At 39.1% G+C, this 19,030-nt stretch overlaps 2 protein-coding genes and 1 long non-coding RNA gene across 3 annotated transcripts in view; 2 read left to right on the forward strand and 1 right to left on the reverse strand.

The window, feature by feature from the left end:
• Positions 1 to 15,432, reverse strand: part of LOC146453976 (uncharacterized) — a 36,877-nt gene extending 21,445 nt beyond the window's left edge. The window contains exon 1 of the long non-coding RNA XR_014859395.1: positions 15,377 to 15,432. This is a non-coding gene — a long non-coding RNA (uncharacterized LOC146453976). The remainder of the gene's footprint in view (positions 1 to 15,376) is intronic.
• LOC146453978 (uncharacterized) overlaps positions 1 to 19,030 on the forward strand; it is a 52,818-nt gene that overhangs the window by 6,882 nt on the left and 26,906 nt on the right. The gene's annotated exons all lie outside the window — the stretch shown is intronic.
• Positions 12,976 to 17,891, forward strand: LOC146453979 (uncharacterized). The gene is made up of 4 exons (XM_085096096.1): positions 12,976 to 13,115; positions 14,953 to 15,145; positions 15,778 to 15,893; positions 17,450 to 17,891. Exons 1-4 carry the CDS (start codon positions 13,101 to 13,103, stop codon positions 17,663 to 17,665), a joined length of 540 nt encoding a protein of 179 aa, XP_084952222.1. The 5' UTR covers positions 12,976 to 13,100; the 3' UTR covers positions 17,666 to 17,891.

Raw genomic sequence — 19,030 nt, forward strand, 5'->3', positions numbered from 1 at the left:
GTGAATGAGATTCGCTTTCCTCTTCCTGCAAGCAAGTACTGTGTGCACTGAGGACTTTGCCCAACCCATTATACCTTTAGATTCTAGTACGACTACGACTACGAAGGTTAACTAAGAAGAGGTAACTATATCCCAGGAAGCTTCACTTCACAAATAAGTTTGTGACCGACAAACTTGTAGCAGTTGTTTTGAATTATGATAGCTGCTGAAGCCCTTTCGTGTCCGAACAAGACGAGATCCACTACGTTTCGAGGACTTGTTTTAATCACTATGCCGCGCTCACAAAAATTCGTAGTAAAACTGACGACAGCTATATCGTTTTCCCGCCAAATTGACACTGGTTCACGTGGCGCAATCTTTGTCTATTGGAAACACTTGCAGTTGTACTCCTACTAGAACCGAAAGATCTCTAATCGCACCTGATGAAGCAGTTTTGACCGGACGTTTCAAAAGAAAGTTAGATGCTCAACAGAGATAGTTGAACTGATAGCTAAAGAATCTTTGTTTTCAAAGCAACGATGGCCATTTTAAGTGACTAGCTAGCGGACGGATTATCCGTCTGATGGACGAACTTGGGCAAACATTTGTTGTTCGCCTGGTTCAAGTTAGTCTCTAGTGCTTTGTTCAAGACGAACAACGGAAGATAGTTCGTCCAGAGACATCATGCGTCTTGTCCTGTCTTTAAATTAGAGTCGAATAACTTGACGAACAACAAATGATTGCCCAAGGTCGTCCATAGGGATAACGAGGGGCGTTATCAAAACGGCCATTGATATGAAAATCTAGTGCCGAAGAGCGACAATTGCCTTTGTGCATTATTAATTGCGGAAATTCCAAAGGACATAGAGTCCTTGCTTTTTTTGTCCTTAACTGCACGACGCCAACGAAACGAAAATACTTTCAAATCTCTCTCGGGATGTCTACCAAGCCTTTCATAATAAATCAACGAATAAACAAGTCAAAATTAATTACGCCAAATTCAATCAGCTCTGGCAAAACTTAGTTATTCAAAAAATTAATCAACGACAAGAAAGATCCTCCCCCTTTTTACACAACTTAAGCAGTTGCGAAAAGAAAGCCTGGAAAAATTCAGATTTAAACGGGATTCGAACCCATGACCTCTGCGATACCAGTGCAGTGCTCTACAAACTGAGCCATCAAGCCAACTGGGAGCTGGTCAAATTAATTGACAAAATGATCAACGCCCAATTAGGAAAATAGAGAGTACCTAGAGAGTATTCCACTAGAATGAAGACATTGGTGTTCTATATACACCAATGTACGGTCGTTTAAAGTTCCTTTCTTTGTTCTTAAATCACAGAAGCTTGCTTGAGGTCTTACTTGGCGAGCAGAAAATTAAAAAAAAAACGTCTTTGTTTCCAGCTATTTTTACGACATGTTCCTAAAACCTAAAACGACTTTGGAACTTTTCGACGGAATGTTTGCTAAGATTAAGACAGCTGAGTGTTTGCATCAAATTAAAGTGTCTATTATTTTAGAAAACAAGAGTCTGATAGATTCGCCAGCATTTCACAGCGCCCGCAACCAACATAGCCGTCACACTACATCGTGCACAATCAAAGTGTATTATAACATTGTGTGCGTGCTTCCCTGTCTAATTTTTATTGGCGTCATTATGGTCCATTTCTCAACATACGCACGGCCGTGCGACGTGTGCAACTTGCAGACAAACTCCATTTTCGTCGCTTAGTTTTAGTTTGTACAAACTAATTCAAAGAAGCAAATTTTCATTGACAATTTCAAATAAAACTTTCTCGCTCGGATTATACCATTGTGGCATGTTTGCAAACGGCTGATAACAACCTTTGTTATTCGGTACAGCGCATTGAGAGATTTTGCAATCAATCACCAATAAAACCTGTTTTCTGAGTACCACTTTTCGATACTTTGTTGTCACTATGTTATGAAAGAGTTGGTTCATGCTTTTAGCTGTGCATATATCGAGTTATGGATGTGCTTGGGAAGTTTGGAGAGCGCTCAAGAAGCTAGAGTTGTACTCGGCTACCCCTCGAGCAACTCTTACGCCTCTTTCGTGCTCTCCAAACTTCCCGTGTGCACCCATAACTTGATATACGCACGCTAAGCATGAACCAATTCTTAAATTCTGGCTAAAAGGTTAAAACGGTCATCGTTTTCTTCGCAACCTTGCTTTCATAAAGAGAAACAAAATAATTTAGCAATCACTGAAGCTAATCCGATAATTGTACTTAGTAATCACTTTTGTGGATGTTGATGAACTCAATAATGTAAGGGTGTTTGTGTTTCGCGTCAAAGAATTAAAGGATGGGTCAGCCGTTTTTAATTAATTTTGGAAAGTGAAAACAAAGCAGAAATTGAATAGATGGCGTTTGCAAGGAAAGCATTTTTTGTCGACGAGTTGAGAATACTGATATGCGCTATCAGATGTTCTGTAACAAAAAACTGAAAGAAACGGAAAAATTAATACAGAACTTTGATCATCGTCATCGTCTATTTGCCATGCTCGCTCCTTTCTCTTTTCGAATCAGGCTACACACTGTATCGAAAGTGAAAGTGAAAGTTGACACGTTGTGTAAATTTTTTGCTTGTTTATCGTAGATAATGGTTGTGGTCTCATCAAAGAGTTTTAACTTTTTAATTAACAGTTAAAAGTGTTTACATCAGATTTTGTCTGTAATTTCCGGACGAAATTTAAGGATTTACAAACGACAATAGACTGATGGAATCCATCCATGTCCAATACTGTCGCACAGGTACTAAATTACGAACCAACATGCATGTTCCGGTTGAATACGGGGGCGTGCATTTCATTATTCGTTGCGTAAGATTCGTGCAGACGTCGTCCTTTCTTAAGGAGCGTCATTTATGATTGACAAAACCAGTGTGCGAGTGTTACAAGTATGACTATGCCTCATACTTTAGTGTGGTACCACAAAATGGACGTTCTTCCACGAATAGTACGATCTCTTTGTGGTTTTTAATAGCCCTGCAAAGCACAGTGCTTGCGTAAGCGAATGTGACACGGGAAAAGAAACAAAATATGCAACTCAGCACAATTTGTAATTAAAGAAATAGCGAATACAAGCACGACTATGTCTCTTACTTGAGTGAACGTTCTTTCACAAATAATACGATTCTTTTACGGTTTCAATAGACTGAGAAGCTTAATGTTCGAGATCGTAAGCGAGTGTTTACTCGGGAAATCATGCAACTTACCACAATCTGTAAAAAAAAAAAAAAAAAAATTCAGCCAATTCGAGTATGACTATGCCTCGCTCTTTAGAGTGTGACCACAAAATAAACGCTCTTTCCAGAACATTGCTTTTCTTTTACGGTTTTAATTTTAAAGACCTCCGACATGTCCGAAGCTTGGTGTTCGCATAGGCGAGTGTTTCTTCGGGAAAACATGCACAGACTCAGCACAACTTGAAACAGAAACGGAAATCAAGAGCCATTTATACATAATCAAGTACGACTATGCCTCGTACTTTAATGTGTGACCACAAAATGGACATTGTTTCGCGAATATCACGATCCCTTTACGGTTTTAAGGTGGCCGAACACAGTTTTTGCGCGCGCTTTGCAGATTCTGTTAGTGATGCTATTAAGCGCGCGCTAGGGTTGTGGTACGCTAATACGGCGGTCGATAAAGTGATCCCTCAATTTCACATGAATTGGATAATAAAGTTAAGTTTTGATCTTAAATAACTAAGTTTCTCATTTCTGGACACTTTTTCTTTTCTTTCAGAGCAAAAAAAATCATTTACTAAGACATTATGCATGCTTTCATCTTTGCCACGAAACCCAATTAAGGCCATGCGCGCGCATTAGACCAAAAAATTGTGACTGGTTGTTTTCGTGGAAATGAACTGTTTTCTAAGGAACCGCTTATTAGAATTTCGTGACATTTGGCATGAAAATAGTTCCCTAAAAGCGTAACTCGTCTACAAAGAGAAACTTAAATCTAACAGAGGGTAACTTCACAAAACATTTAAATGCAAAATCGATATTTACAGGAGATCTCTTTGTTACAATTACATAAAAGTAGTGCAACTGTGTCAGTGTTTTGTGAGTTTTTCTAAAAACAAAAAATGGAAAAAATCTAATGAGTACATTTTCTAAAAATAAAGGAAACCTTTTATTTGTGGACGTTTAATATTTCTCTGCGTTGCCATGGAAACGGTACTTAGCTCAACAAGACGTACGAAAATACATTCCTTAATAATTAGTCTTACCCCATACCATTTTTTGGCGTCCAGAAGTACATAGTTTCCAAATAACGTCTTCTAACACCTGTACACTAAAAAACTGTATTCGGCCACCTTAATATACCTACCAAGCTTACAGTGTGGTTTTCCTAAACACGTTTTTTTAGGAATAGATTAGAGACGAAAGAAGAAGTCTCTCTCTACAGCAATGCAGCCGTATTAAAACATGAAGAAAGGAAAGAAACTTCTTTGTGATGTTTTAATTTAACCGTTTATAATATTCCATTAATTCACTTCCCCTTCCTCACCCAACTAACACCGACTCCCGCTCCCCTCGGTAGTCTAGACACTCTCCCCAGATCGCGCTCGCTTTTACAGACTAAGATGGCGGCACTTCTATCGAAGCCTACCAGTCTCGAGAATCCACGGAAAAAAGGGGGGACTATGAACAGTCTAGACTTTTGCGGCTTTCTTCAGCTTGCTGACTGTTATTTTTCTTGCATTAGTTGTCCGATTGTCCGACCGCTCGTTCTTTCGCTTGCGCGTTGGTTTGCGTTTCTGGTCTGCCTAGTTCCCCTTGCTATTTATAAACTGTTCGCAGTCCCTATATTGTGAAATGTTTTTTGTATTCAACGGGTAATCATTATTCACTGTTAGTCTACTGTTAACACAAAACTGCATCATCATATTTCTCTAATGAAATTAAGCAAACTTTTTACAGGGGTAACTGCCCATGTCCTATCATGATTTGCATTAAAACTATTCAATCACATCCATCACTTTCTCTTGTTTGATATGAATAGTTGTTAATTTCAAAATTTACAGATGTCCTTGTGGATATGGCCTAAAATGCTAGCCTTAGGAAAGTCAAGAGGGATCATGCTATTGTTTGGCAAGGGCAAGAAGGAAAAGAAAGTAAGTTAGAACGGGATGGTCTACCCCCCCCCCCCTTTTTTTTTTTGCCAAATTTGATACCTAGCTACAACTATAATTCGATTGTTATAACTTGGCTGCTGGAGAATGGAGAATGGATGCAGATTTTCAGGACGACTAGCTGGTTAAGCATGATAAAAGAAACAAAGTCCTGAAGGATCTTAAGAAAGCTGTTTCGGACACGATTCTGTTAAATCTATCTACAAAAGTATGATAAACCTCCCTCTATGGCTTTAAATGAAGTGTGTGTCTCCCTGAATAAACCCTCCTTCCCTCTTTTAAACAACGACTCATACATATAAACCAACAAGACAAACAACGCTTTTTTAATAGAAAACGTTTTTTGAAAGGTTTTTCACAATTTATGGCCTTTCCTTGTCCTGATCCTCTCATTAGAGTGCCTATCCCCACGCCACTAAGAGGCCCTAATACTCTCTCTGGGGTCCTTATCCGAAGGCTAATGCCGGAAGTCCTATTCCTTTCTCTGTGATCCTTATACCTAGGCTAAAATAATTATAACTGAAAAGACCTCGTCCTCTCTCAGGGGTCCGTTTCCTCAGGCTACTGAGAGGTCCTTATCCTCTCTCTGTGATCCTTATCCCCAGGCTACTTAGAAGTCCTTATCCTCTCTCTGGGGTCCTTATCCCCAGGCTACTGAAAGGTCCTTATCCTCTCTCTGGGGTCCTCATCCCCAGGCTGGTGAGAAGTCCTAATCCTCTCTCTGGTGGTCCTTATCGCCAGAGGTCTTAATCCTCTCTCTGGGGGTCCTTATCCCCGGGCTACTAAGAGGTCTTTAACCTCTCTCTGGGGTCCCTATCCCCAGGCTACTAAGAAGTCCTTATCCTCTCTCTGTGATCCTTATCCCCAGGCTACTCAGAAGTTCTTGTCCTCTCTCAAGGGTCCTTATCGCCAGGCTTCTGAGAGGTCATTACCCTCTCTCTGGGGTCCTTATCTCCAGGCTACTGAGAAATCCTAATCCTTTCCCTGGGGGGTCCTTATCCCCAGGCTACTGAGAGGTCCTAATCCACTCTCTGTGGTACCTTATCCCTAAGCAACTGAGAAGTCGTAACCCTTTCTCTGGAGTCCTTTTCTCCAGGCTAGTGAGAGGTCCTTATCCTCTCTTTGGGGTTCTTATCTGCAGGCTACTGAGAGGTCTTTTTCCTTTTTCTAGAGTCCTTATCCGCAGGCTACCGAGAGGTCTTAATCCTCTCCTGGGGTCCCCATTCCTAGGGTTCTAAGAGGTATTAATCCTCTCTCTAGGGTCCTTATCCCCAGGCTACTGAGAGGTACTTATCTCCTTATCCTCTCTCTGGGGTCCTTATCCCCAGACTACTGAGAGGTCCTTACCTCCTAATCCTCTCTCTAGGGGCCTTATTCCCAGGCTACTGAGAGGTCCTTATCTCCTAATCCTCTGTCATGGCTCCCTATTACCAGGCTACTGAGAGGTCCTGAACCTCTCTTAAGGTTCCTTATCCCCAGGCTACCGAGAGTTATTTATCTCCTTATCTTCTCTCTGGGGTCCTTATCCCCAGGCTACTGAGAGGTCGTTATCTCGTTATCCTCTCTCTGGGGTCCTTATCCCCAGGATACTGAGAGGCCTTTATCCCCTTATCCTCTCTCTGGGGTCGCTATTCCAGGCTACTGAGAGGTCCTAATCCTCTCTCTAGGTTTCTTATCCCCAGGCTACCGAAAGGTCCTTAACCTCTCTTTGGAGTCCCTATTCCCAAGCTACGGAGAGGTCCTAATCCTCTGTCTGGGGTCTTTATCTGCAGGCTACTGAGAGGTCTTTATCCACTGTCTGGGGTCCTTATCCCCAGGCTACTGAGAGGTACTAATCCTCTCTCTGGGGGTTGTTACCCAGCCTACTGAGAGGTCCTTAACCTCTCTCTAGGGTCCCTATCCCCAGGCTACTGAGAGTTCCTTATCCGCTGTCTGTGATCCTTATCCTCAGGCCAGTTAGAATTCCTTATCCTCCTTCTAGGGTCCTTATCCCCAGGCTTCTTTAACGTCCTTATCCTTTCTCTGGGGTCCTTATCCCCAGGCTACTGAGTGGTCCTAATCCTTTCTCTGGGGTCCTTATCCCCAGGCTACTGAGTGGTCCTAATCCTTTCTCTGGGGTCCTTATCCCCAGGCTACTGAGTGGTCCTAATCCTTTCTCTGGGGTCCTTATCCCCAGGCTACTGAGAAGTTCTTGTCCTCTCTCCACCGCTAAGAAAGATCAGAGATATGTGACAACAAACAAGGACATGCAGCGCAGGTGAACACGCATGAACTTGATTGACACAGCAAAACAAGCTGCAATGTAATTGGCCCACAATTGCATAATATGCCTGGCACATGCATGGGGTAAATTTTACCTTTGGGCTTAACAAGGAGAGCGTTTGTCTTCAGTTTTAGCATATTCTGTCACATATCTGTTTAGGCTCACATATCCTCTCTATTCTTATTTTCATGGTTTTTGCATTAATTGAAATTTATAATACTTATTAATTGGCTTAAACGTTATTTTGTAATATGTCCGTACATATAATAAGTAAATAGAAATCATAGGTTGCCATTGCAGCATATTTCCAAGGCAACGTCGTCGGATGAATTTTAAGACGGTAAAAATGTAAGTGTGTTCCACTATCGGGGATCAAAGGCAAAATATGGGGTGAGATGAGGAATCACAGGCCCGGGATCTGGGATCACAAGCCGTGGGATCGGGATCAGTAGTGCTGCGACGGGATCAGGGATCAAGTTTCTGACAGAAAATCAAATATCATAAAATGACAAAATTCAGTTTAATTGGACGAAAATAGCTGCCACCGTTTACAAATTGAAATGCATTTTTGCGGTAACATTTTGCTCTGGTTCAAAACCGTATGCAATACGATCTGCTGGACTACCTTGACTACAAAATGTGGTAAATTTGGAAAACAGTCAGTAAAGCACTCACCGAAGGCGCAAGCAAACCAACAAATTATGAAGTAATGTGACGTGGATCTCTCCCTTGTGAGGCACGATTTAAAAGGGGACTGTACAAAACCCTTCCCGCAAACCCACTAAGTAATACAAGACTAAGTAATACAACAAATTTAATTGATTTAGTATACATAAACGCTTAGTAAACACAATAAACGGTAACGTAAAAAAAAAAAAACTTTCTTAACCTAATTAATTATCTTAAACTAAATTACTTATTTCAGTTCAGTTCAGTCCTTCCTTGTTCTTGAAGTCTTCTCCAGGCACAAACAAATTGCTACTTCAACCACTCGCATAAACAAACCGCACCAACAACCGTTCACACAAACCTCTGCTTCTTCTCTTCTGGCGCCTTTTCTCTTCTTTGTTCCCGTCTTGTTTGACTCCGCCGCACTCAGTTTTAATTTCTATGCACACGCCTTGAAATCTTGTTCACTCGCCGCCGCTGACAAAAGGGTTTATGTCAAGGAAAACACGGCCGGCTCCTGCCAATGGCTCTTGGCAGTGACTTGAACAATTTCGCCTTCGACCTTGCAATACAAACTTTTTTGCTTCTCCTTACTTCTTCTTACTTCTCTGTCCTTTTTTCTCCTTCCAAGAATAACAACGAACTACACAACAACAACCTTGACCTCTATTTAAATGCTGTACACAATTACGACATTACAAAGAAGATTCCAGAAAAAGCTGACTACAAGATGTACAATAAATGCTGATTACACAATAAGATACAAAATATACGGTAAGGGAATAATAATAGTTAGTTAGATTACATTGAAATTTACAACACTACACACCATTTTCTAAGACAATAACTACTAATATAATAGTGACATTTTTTGACTGATAAAAATACGACGAATTAAGACTACAAATAATTAACAATAAACCTAACGAATTTAGATAATGAAAAAGAAACGACTAAATTTCTACATGCAAACACGAAACATGAAAATGCAAACATGAAATGAAAACAACAAAAACATGAATAATATGAATTTTGTGACACTATTGTTATTATTATTATTATTATTGTTATTATTATTATTATTATTATTATTATTATTATTATTATTATTATTATTATTATTATTGTTTTGTAGCGTACAAGACAAACAAAACCGACGAGAACAGTTCCCAATATACACATGTAATTGAGAGAGAATACAATTTTATTCACAAGCAAACTAACAACGTTAAATCAAATGTTAGGCATCAATTAATTATTTACCTGCGCTGTGAAGCTTCCTACCGCTTGGAAATCACACAAACATAGATCGATAAAAATAGCAAACGGTGGATCCAAAGAAGGAACTTGCGGAGTAATTTCTTCCTGCTCCTTCGTCCCATCAAAAGGATACTATCATGCTCGGTTAAAAGCATTTGGACGCCATGACCGATTTCGGTTTCTCAACGAAACAAAATAAAATCAATCCGATCCAAGTCTTTAGCTTTTGACACAAAGAATCTTCTGCTGTTTCTTGCAAGAAACAGTCCTGTCCGTACGTGGTTTTTGGAACGATTGAGCCCGATTTCAGTGAGGTTTAATTCCACTGATTTTCTCTCTTGTATGGCGATACAATATAAGTGTTGACTTCATTTCATCATCGATCTAAACAGTCTTTTGGGAGATACTGAATAAACAAATAACGTTTTGTTCTTGGATTTATCTGTCCGTAGCTTTACATGCTTAGACGGTCGAGTGGCTTCAGTACAGTCAACTCTCTCATAGCGACCACTTCTCGTAAGTGACCACTTCGCAAACAAACGTTTTGTTTCTCAGTTAAATACTGTTTGAAGAGCTCTCTCCTAAGCGATCACATCTCACATTTCTTAAGAGACCGCGACCACTTTTAAGGCCAAATTTAATAAAAACTAAACTAGTGAGCAGCACACCGTAACTGTAGTTTTATAACTTCTTTATTTCTCCTATGCGTTTCGTGTGACTAACGCACAGTTCGTCAGGGAGTTTAACAATACAACATGATGTGCCTGCACATACACTCGATTACAAAAACGTTGACACCTAAAAAGCATAAACCGTGAACGATGAGACCCAATGGCTTTATGGGTATAAGTGTACTAAAATTTATTTGCATAATATTCTATTCTCGTGCAACGGTTGATGACCAAAATTAGTTGCACGTGATGAATGATGGAAACTGTTCAAGCTTTCCTTAAAGTGTCCAAATTTCCAACAAGAGCCAATTTGAGTGATATACAATTCGCGATTTGCCTAAGGAAGCTCAAATCAGTTATTTGGTAGAAAATTATTTGGAAGAATTAAGTCAGCACTGTAGTTTTTTTATTGCAGAGAATAAGAATGGTTAAATTATTGATTATGGAAATGAGTCCGTTGGCTCTCATCGTTCACGGTTTATGCTTTTTAGGTGTCAACGTTTTTGCAATCGAGTGTATACCTAACTCATGCTAGAGTTTACTTTTCGTTAAAACACATCTACGGAATTTCGGCAAGGTGTGGCATACTTTGTGCGTGATATAATTTTGGGGCCCACAGTTTTAGCCCCAATATTATATCACGCACAAAGTATGTCACACCCTGGCAAAATCTATCGCGGGGTTTGACTTTCCTATATGCAATTCCGTAGGTGTGTTTTAACGAAATGTAAACTCTTGCATGAGTTTATACAAGCATATCATGTTGTATTATTAAACTCCTTGACGAAGTGTGCGTTAGTCACACGAAACGCGTAGGAGAAATAAAGAATTTATGCAGCTACAGTTACTGTGTACTGCTCACTAGTTAAGTTTTTTTTAATTTATTAAATTTTATTTAATTGTCGTAAACAACCGTTTTGTTCCTCAGTTAAATACTGTTTTAAGAACTCTCTCGTAAGCGACCACCACTCGCATTTCTTAAGGGACCGCGATCACTTTTTAGGTCAGAAATTCTTTTCAGGTCACATATTCTTTTGTTTTCTGTTTCCGGTAAGCGACCACCCAACATAATCACGTATGATCGTTAGTAAATCATTAATCAAAAGTGACAAAAGTTCAATTTTTACTGACGCTATCCCGGACTGCTGACAGATAATAACAGTTTACATACAGAGAAGATGGCTATAATTAGATCTGTGTGTAACTGACAGGAATTGTTACAGAATGTTATACGAAGTTTCATCAAAAGAATGAATTGATGTGAAAAAATCAAACAAATCAGTTTCTATTTGCTTAATTTTAGCTGGGAAGGTAATATGTTTATGTAATTAATTAATCAATCCAGTATTAGGCTTATTTTGTTTATATTTTCCATAAGCGACCACATCCCGTAAGCGTCCACTTTGGCGCGCCTTAAGGGTGGTCGTTACGAGAGAGTCGGCTGTATTAAACTACAGTAGATCAGATTTTTTAATACCCGAAAGCGGGAGTATAACAAGGCGGTTGGTTGTCTTTTCTGTGCATTTATGATTTTAAATTTTCTGCGTGGCTAGTAGCCGCGGGTTTGTTTTCTCATCCAAAACTTTCAATAGTACCCACCAGTTCGAAACTTAACACGTGCGAGTGACTCACATTCATTTTGTGGGGGCTATACATAGAGAAGCTCGGCGGTTCGCAAGTCAAATAGAGTGACAAGTTTTATTCAAACGGCTCAGCGGCTCGCCAGTCAAATTGAGTTTGTTGATACAACAAGAACGTGATTAAACAAAGCGTCTGGTTTTTACGCGTCTGTTGAAATAATACAAGCGGCGGTGGTCCGCTGTGAGAAAACGATCGTCGCCCGAAGGGAAGATACAGACGTAAGCGATTTTTACCGACGATTTTTACTGATTGATAACGGAAATCGGTGAAAATCGATAAATTGATTTCGTGTGTCAAATCGATATTATCGATTTTTCATGAAGTCCAACTCGAGGTCCAACTCGAAGTCTATATAGAACTTGAAGTCTAACTCTAACTCTAACTGGAATCCAAACTCGATGATTCGCTACTTCCTGATTATGATATCTTCAAACTTTACCTCACCTTTGTTACAGTTTTTTTGTTGCGGCTATCCAGTAGAGTTCTGGAATTTCTGTTTTCATTCAACGTTTACGCCTTTGAAGCCGGCCCTATCCCGTAAAATTCATATTCGCCACTCGTGCGTGCGCCGAAGAAATCAATATAAGCGCATGGTTCTCGATCTGTTCTGTATTGCAATCCGTGCTTTTAGGGTGATATAACGTGATGTGCAAGCACATTCTTTCACTTAAATGTTTAAATCATTACATAGTTACTATAAGCTCAAAAATCAAAATGACGAACTTTTTATAGTTGATGAAAGGGCTATAGTCGCTAGTAATTTCAGGCAAATATAAGACTTTCCTTATAATTTATATTCATTTTTGATATTTTCAAATTTTACCTCACCTTTGTTACAGTTTCTTTTTTGCGGCTATCCAGCTCTGGAATTTCCGTTTACACTAAGCGTTTGCGCCTTATTTGACTATCAAGTCGGAATTAATTCCGCGCGTTTAACCTCTAAATCCGGTACTTTCAAATGCTGACGAAGACCGTGACGGTTGGAACCAAAACTCAAGTTCTTGCCGTTAGTTCTGTCTAGTTCATGGTTAGGCTTTGGAACCTCAAAAGAGTGATAACTCTTCACGGCGAGGGAGTTGACCGTTTGACATTTGATTTTTGATCTTATAGTTTCCTTCGAAAGTTGAAAGTTTCTTACCAAGTTGGAAATAAAAGGGGGTCTAAAAGCCGCCGCCCCTCCCCCCCGCCCACTCGGGTTCTAGATCTGTTCTGTTTCCCAACCCGTTCTTTTAGGGTGATATAATGTGATGTGCAAGCGCATTCTTTCACGCAAATGTTTAAATAATTACTTAGTTACGAAAAATAGACTGAACTCACGATCTTATATAAAGCAACGGCGTTGTAGTTTAGTTCCTCAAACCATAGCTCTGAGGAACGGAAGATAACAAGTGAATAGACATACGGGGTCCCGGAGGTCTGAAGATTTGAAGATAACGAGAAGTCGGAGCCATCCAAATGTATCATTTTACAGTAAGTGAAACCGTTATCAAAAAACTAGAATTTTTTCTGATATACAAGAGCTATAGTCGGTCAAAGTTTCACGACATGGGCATTAATGAGGGGCACCAACAGATCGTTTCGGTAAATTACCTGTTCGAAAGGCTTAAACTCCTACAATTTTCTGAAGAGAATTTTCACCTCGCACTTTCGTGATATGGTAAATTTAAGGCCTAGTGTTTTCCGATTGATAAAAATGTCGTTTTGGGTGGCGAAAAAAGGTCAGCTAAGATTTTCGGAGAGGAAATAAGATCTAAGCTTTTCGGGAATGGACAAAGATGCCCTGGTAATTTAGAAAAGACTCAAGCTCCTCCAGAATGACCGAACAGATAAAAAATATTATAGCGCGGCCTAAAATAAACCTACGGAGTTTTAAAGGCACTCAAGATAGCCTAAAATAGCGTTTCAAAAGATCTGGGGAAAAACTGTCGTTGGGTGCCCCTGATTTGTCTCCTGTGCGTACTGATAAAGAGCGAAAATTTAAGTTTTTATACGATTTCGGGAAATAAAGGCAAGTCAGAAATAAAAAAAAAAAAAGGTACGTTCGCTAAAATTTAAAGCGGCTTAAATATTCAAATAAAACTATGAAAATTGGTAAATTGTACTATAGCACTTGAGTTATTTGCTAAGGTTTTGTTGTAAGCAGCAAGTACTAAACTAAAGGACGCAGGTATCATTTTTAAGAAAACAGTGATTATTTCAATGTGGATAGTTTCGGTCGTTAAAATGACTCAAAAAATTGATTGGCTGAGTGTATTTCACTGATGGCAAGCAAAAAATGCTGACTCATCATACCCTATCGCTGATATTGATCAAAACTAAAAACACCAGTAAAACGAAAAAACCGGTTTCGAAGTAGGTGAAGCAGAGCGGCCAAGGAAATTTGCCGAAGAAGCTTTCATTTGAATTTAAAATACAAAAAGAAAGAAAGAATAATTGACTCTTTGTTTTACCCTCAGGATTCCGATCAGTGTAACCGTATGCAATTAGAAATGAAAGTCAAAAGGACTTACTGCAAAGAAACAATATATTGTCATGTCTATCGAAAATTATGTTTCATACTTACTGCGGGTTTGAAGAGCTTTTGTGCACAAGACGGCGCATTTATTATTCTGGCTGATTTTGTTCATCGTGAGCGCTTTGTTTTTAAAACGTCCAGAACCTAGTTTTATCCATTTTAGGTTTTGAAAGATGCCATCGGACCTGGTCCCATTATCTTGTCTATTAATAACTTCACCACCCAGTTTTGTAACTTTTGCAATCGCTCGGACATCGTCACTGGCAAATGTCTCATAAAATACGTACCACAATAGTCAAACCATGGTTGAATTAGCCCATTGTAAACTGTTATACATGTTTCCTGGAGAATAAAATCCGTTATTTGACAGATACCTCCTAAAGCTGAAGGCAGACAGGCAGACAGAGCGTTGATACTTTATTCCAATTATTTTCGTTTATTTTTGTTTTTGTTTTTTTTTTTGTTTTCCCTCTACTATATCTTTCTAATTTTTTCTATTCTACTTAGCTACTTTTCTTCTCAATTTACTTTCTTTAAAGGGGCACAGTATTAGTTTTACTAGAGGTGCCCCCCTACTCTCCTCTCCCCTCTTTGAATTGTATTTGTTTTTGTTTTTTTTGCTGCGTATTAGTCTATGTATTTTATTACCTCCAACTATTGTATTTTGCACTTATATCTAACAGTAAGAGTAGAGAGTATAAATTAAAAAAAAAAATGTCAAATGTCAAATATATCAAAACGTTTAGAGCGACTGAAACAAACGTGCCTACAAGTGATATCTTCCTTTTTCAGGTAGCCGTGGTATTCCTGGCCTGTGTAGTAGTCACGTCAAGTAAAAGTGTCTACACTCTTAGTTCCTTTTACAGACATGACAAGGAATGCAGCACCAATCTTGTTAGTATAAACCCTGACCTGTGTACAAACTCTTCCGGAAGGCGTCAATGTCCACTGAAATGGGGAGGCACTACTTCGAGCCTTTCAACGCGTAAGTATAGAAGACAACGAAATAACTAAATAGTAGGCTCCTATCGGTTACAGTTCTCATAATAACGTCAACTCCTATTACAAATGCCAAGAAGAGATTGCTTTTTTTGTTCAATCTTAAAAGTAAGACTCGTACAAAGATTACTAAGTCTCACTTACTGAGTCAAGTGTTGATGGAAGAAAGATCTTGTCCCTCGCTAAAGACCTTTCAAGAGGCATACGCAAGTGTAACCTTAGGTTTCTTAAAGCTGGATAAAGTGACTGTTGCCTTACAATTTTCAATCGCGTCTATTTGTTTTAACTACATCTTTTAGTTATGTATAAATTAATTAATAATTAATAATTAATTTTTTGACCGAAGACGAGATTTGGCTATCAGAAATGACCATTCTCCTTGGTATCATTGAAATTCCCCCAACTGCATTTTTTTTTATTTTATGTCCTGCATAGCGAGGTAGGGGAAGGGTCTCTAAATCCCCGACAAATGTTTTCACTCCGCTGTCATATTGAGGCCATGGAAGCCCTTTCTTTTAGCGGCTGGAGACCAAGAATATTTTAGTGAATAATATTTCTGTATTTAACAACATGCTCGTTGAAATTTCACCCGCAATAATTATACACTGCTTCTTTAAGATTTTCAGATAAAAGGGCAAGGAAAGGGGCTAAGATGTATTCAGGTTGATAACAACGGAGTTCACTACGCACTCAAGGTCATCCAGAAAGGGTCAAAATCAACCTTAGTATTTGAGGTAAGTCGCGTAAAACAGATTCATGATTCGATCCATTCAAGCTCTAAGGATTATCACATGGATTCATTTTGCTTGAATTCCATGATCACGTTAATGACAACCTGTATGGTGTAACTCTCTCTCCCGGCTAACTCCCTAACGTTACTGAATGTTTTAAGACAGCTATGTCGAAATCCGACCCGGCTTCATTCTCAAACAAAGTGATTCTATCGAGCTGATTCACGCACAATTTCATGCCACAATGTGAATGATCGATATACCGTATTAATGAAAAAGAACCCAAATTTTGCTGATTTGTTTTAAAGAGCTTTCAAGTGGGCTCCTTCTGGCGAGAAGGGCACCAAAAATCGATGAGTGTAGCGAGTGGTACGAGGCTTGCCGAAGGGGGGGGGGGGGGGGTGGGTGGTGGAAGGAACAGCGCACGTGGTATTACGCCGGCTTGAAGACAGGAAAGGGTCGTGTTATTTCACAATTTTTCTGTGTGTGACAACTCGCTAAAGGGCCTATTATGAACTGTTAATGCCGTGAACTCCTGGTGTTGCTTGATACTGGTGCAACTGTTTTTTTCTTTCGTACAAAATAAAAACTTATTGTTCCCTTTTCTGTTACATATTCGCAGTTGGCTGCGAGGAATCATTTTGATAAAGCCTATTCAACTTTTGTTCTGAGCTCATGATTTTCAATAAGTCGCCCCTCCCTCCCCCACTCGGTATTAAAACAATTCGTTTTTGTAGCCGCGAATGAGCCTTTGAAATACACCTTTTTTATAAGGTTGGTTTTCCGGCCCAGGCTGAATATATATATATATATATATATATTTTTTTTTTTTTTTTTGCCGATTTTAGGCTGAAAATATTTTTGTATTATTCTTTAATTATAGCTTATGACACTTCCGTTTTAGAATATATTTGGGTTTCAAAATTAAAGAAAAAAAAAATAATTATGATACTTTAGCAGTTTGGTTCATTTCTAATGTGCTGTATACTGTGCATATATATTTATTAGCTTTTATTACATGTACCATTCATCGAACTGTCATTAGCATCAAACATTTGGTTATAGCTAGTGTAGGTTTTTTTCGTTTTGTTGCCTAGTTTGTCGTTTGGAGAAAGGAATAATTTTATACGGTTGAGTTAAAAACATATAATTGTATTGTATTTACAGATTTTCAACACACAAATATATCCTTTTCAAAATTTCAGCCTCGTGTTTATTCTTAAAATAATCCTCAAATTAAGCCTCAATATTCTTGTAAAATATATTCTTATAAAACAAAAAAAGAAAGAAAAGAGTGTATAACCAGTTTAAATTAAGTGTTGATAGCCGTTATTGAACTAGATGTATTGCGACGATATTGCTCGAGTTGTTTTTTGTAAGTTTAGAATCCAGACCGGAAATATTGTCCAAAATTTAAAAGAGACAGTTGGGTTGTGCAAGAAGGTGCGAATAAACTGGCCGCGAACTGCTACTGCTACTTATAAAGACAATTGTAACCAGAAATAAACCATATACAAGTGATATACAATATTTGTTGACATTTTCGTTTGCATTGGCAGGAGCATCGATGCAATAGAAGTCCCACTGACGAGCCGTTTAACTTCAAAGAGAAGCGTTTTGAAGATGATAGTGGCTTCAGACGCTTTGCATACCAGTCCGCTATTGCTACTGATATGTGCATCGGTGCAACTGATGACTGCAATGAAAGCCTGGCCCTGGTCATTCCATCTATTAGTATAGTCAAGGACAGGAGATGTAGATTTAGGAGGGGTTAAAAAAAAATGACAATGTTAGAAGACAAGAAAAGCTCGGTCACACTTGCATTCATACTTGCATTTTCAAAAAGGTTCACACTTGCACTGGTTCTCACTTGCATTTTGATAAGCAACAATTCAATACAACACAGGTACAATTTTTATTTTGTATTTACAATTGCGTTCAAATAAAACATTTAACGCAAACTCACCGGCATATCCGCCTCATTTTGACCACTAGCATATAACTTGCTCCTGCCGTGCTAATTGACGATATGTTTTAAAAAATGAAATGAGTAAAAACACTTCAGCCTCTTGTTCAATTGCTGTTACTTTAAACCTGCTGTCTGGCATTGTTCTTAAAATCAACTTGAATCCTGATTGTTAAGTTGAGTTTACTACGATGACTCGAATGAGGCTTTTAAGTGAATGAGATTCGCTTTTCTCTTCCTGCAAGCAAGTACTGTGTGCACTGAGGAATTTGCCCCACCCATTATACCTTTAGATTCTAGTAGGACTACGACTAAGAATAATACGAGATTTTACTTCATGTTTTTGGCGAGGTTAACTAAGAAGAGGTAACCATATCCCAGGAAGCTTCATTTCACTCGTAGCTTGTTAGCGACAAACTTGTAGCAGTTGTTTTGAATTATGATAGCTGCTGAAGGCCTTTCGTGATTCTGAAAAGACGAGATCCCCTACGTTTCGAGGACTTGTTTTTAATCACTATGCCGTTCTTACAAAAAATTCATAGTAAAACTGACGACGGCTATATCGTTTTCCCGCCAAACTGACACTGGTTCACGTGCGCGCACTCTTTGTCAATTGGAAACACTTGCACTTGTACTCATGCTACAACCTAAAGATCTCTAATCGCCCCTGATGAAGTACAGAGCCCGAAGTTTTGACCGGTTGTTTCAAAAGAAAGTTAGATGCTCAACAGAGATCGTTGAATATAGCTAAAGAATCTTTGTTTTCAAAACGATGATGGCCATTTTATCTGACAAGCGGAGGGATTATCCGTCTGCTGGACGAACTTGGGGAAACATTTGTTGTTCGCCTGGTTATTCGTCTCTAGTGCTTCGTTTAAGAAGAGCAACGGAAGAGAGTTCGTCCAGACGCATAATGCGTCTTGTGCCCGTCTTTAAATTAGAGACGAATAACTCAGTAGACGAACAACAAATCTTTGCCCAAGTTCGTCCATAGGGATGTTGCGGGGCGGTGTCAAAACGGCCATTAATATGAAAATCCAGTTCCGACGAGCGACAATTGCCTTTGGGCATTATTACTTGCGCAAATTCCAAAGGGAATAAAGTCCTTGCTTTTTTGTCCTTAACTGCACGACGCCACCGAAAATACTTTTAAAGCTCTCGCGAGATGTCTTCC

Source organism: Pavona decussata, unplaced genomic scaffold (genome assembly GCF_977016875.1).
Source record: "Pavona decussata unplaced genomic scaffold, jaPavDecu1.1 SCAFFOLD_321, whole genome shotgun sequence".
NCBI lineage: Eukaryota > Metazoa > Cnidaria > Anthozoa > Scleractinia > Agariciidae > Pavona > Pavona decussata.

Bases quoted from the DNA above. Each gene is read 5' to 3' on its own strand.
- LOC146453979 (XM_085096096.1), top strand. The intron at 15,146-15,777 runs GTAAGTATAGAA...TGCTTCTTTAAG, and splicing joins TACTTCGAGCCTTTCAACGC to ATTTTCAGATAAAAGGGCAA. The intron at 15,894-17,449 runs GTAAGTCGCGTA...TTGCATTGGCAG, and splicing joins AATCAACCTTAGTATTTGAG to GAGCATCGATGCAATAGAAG.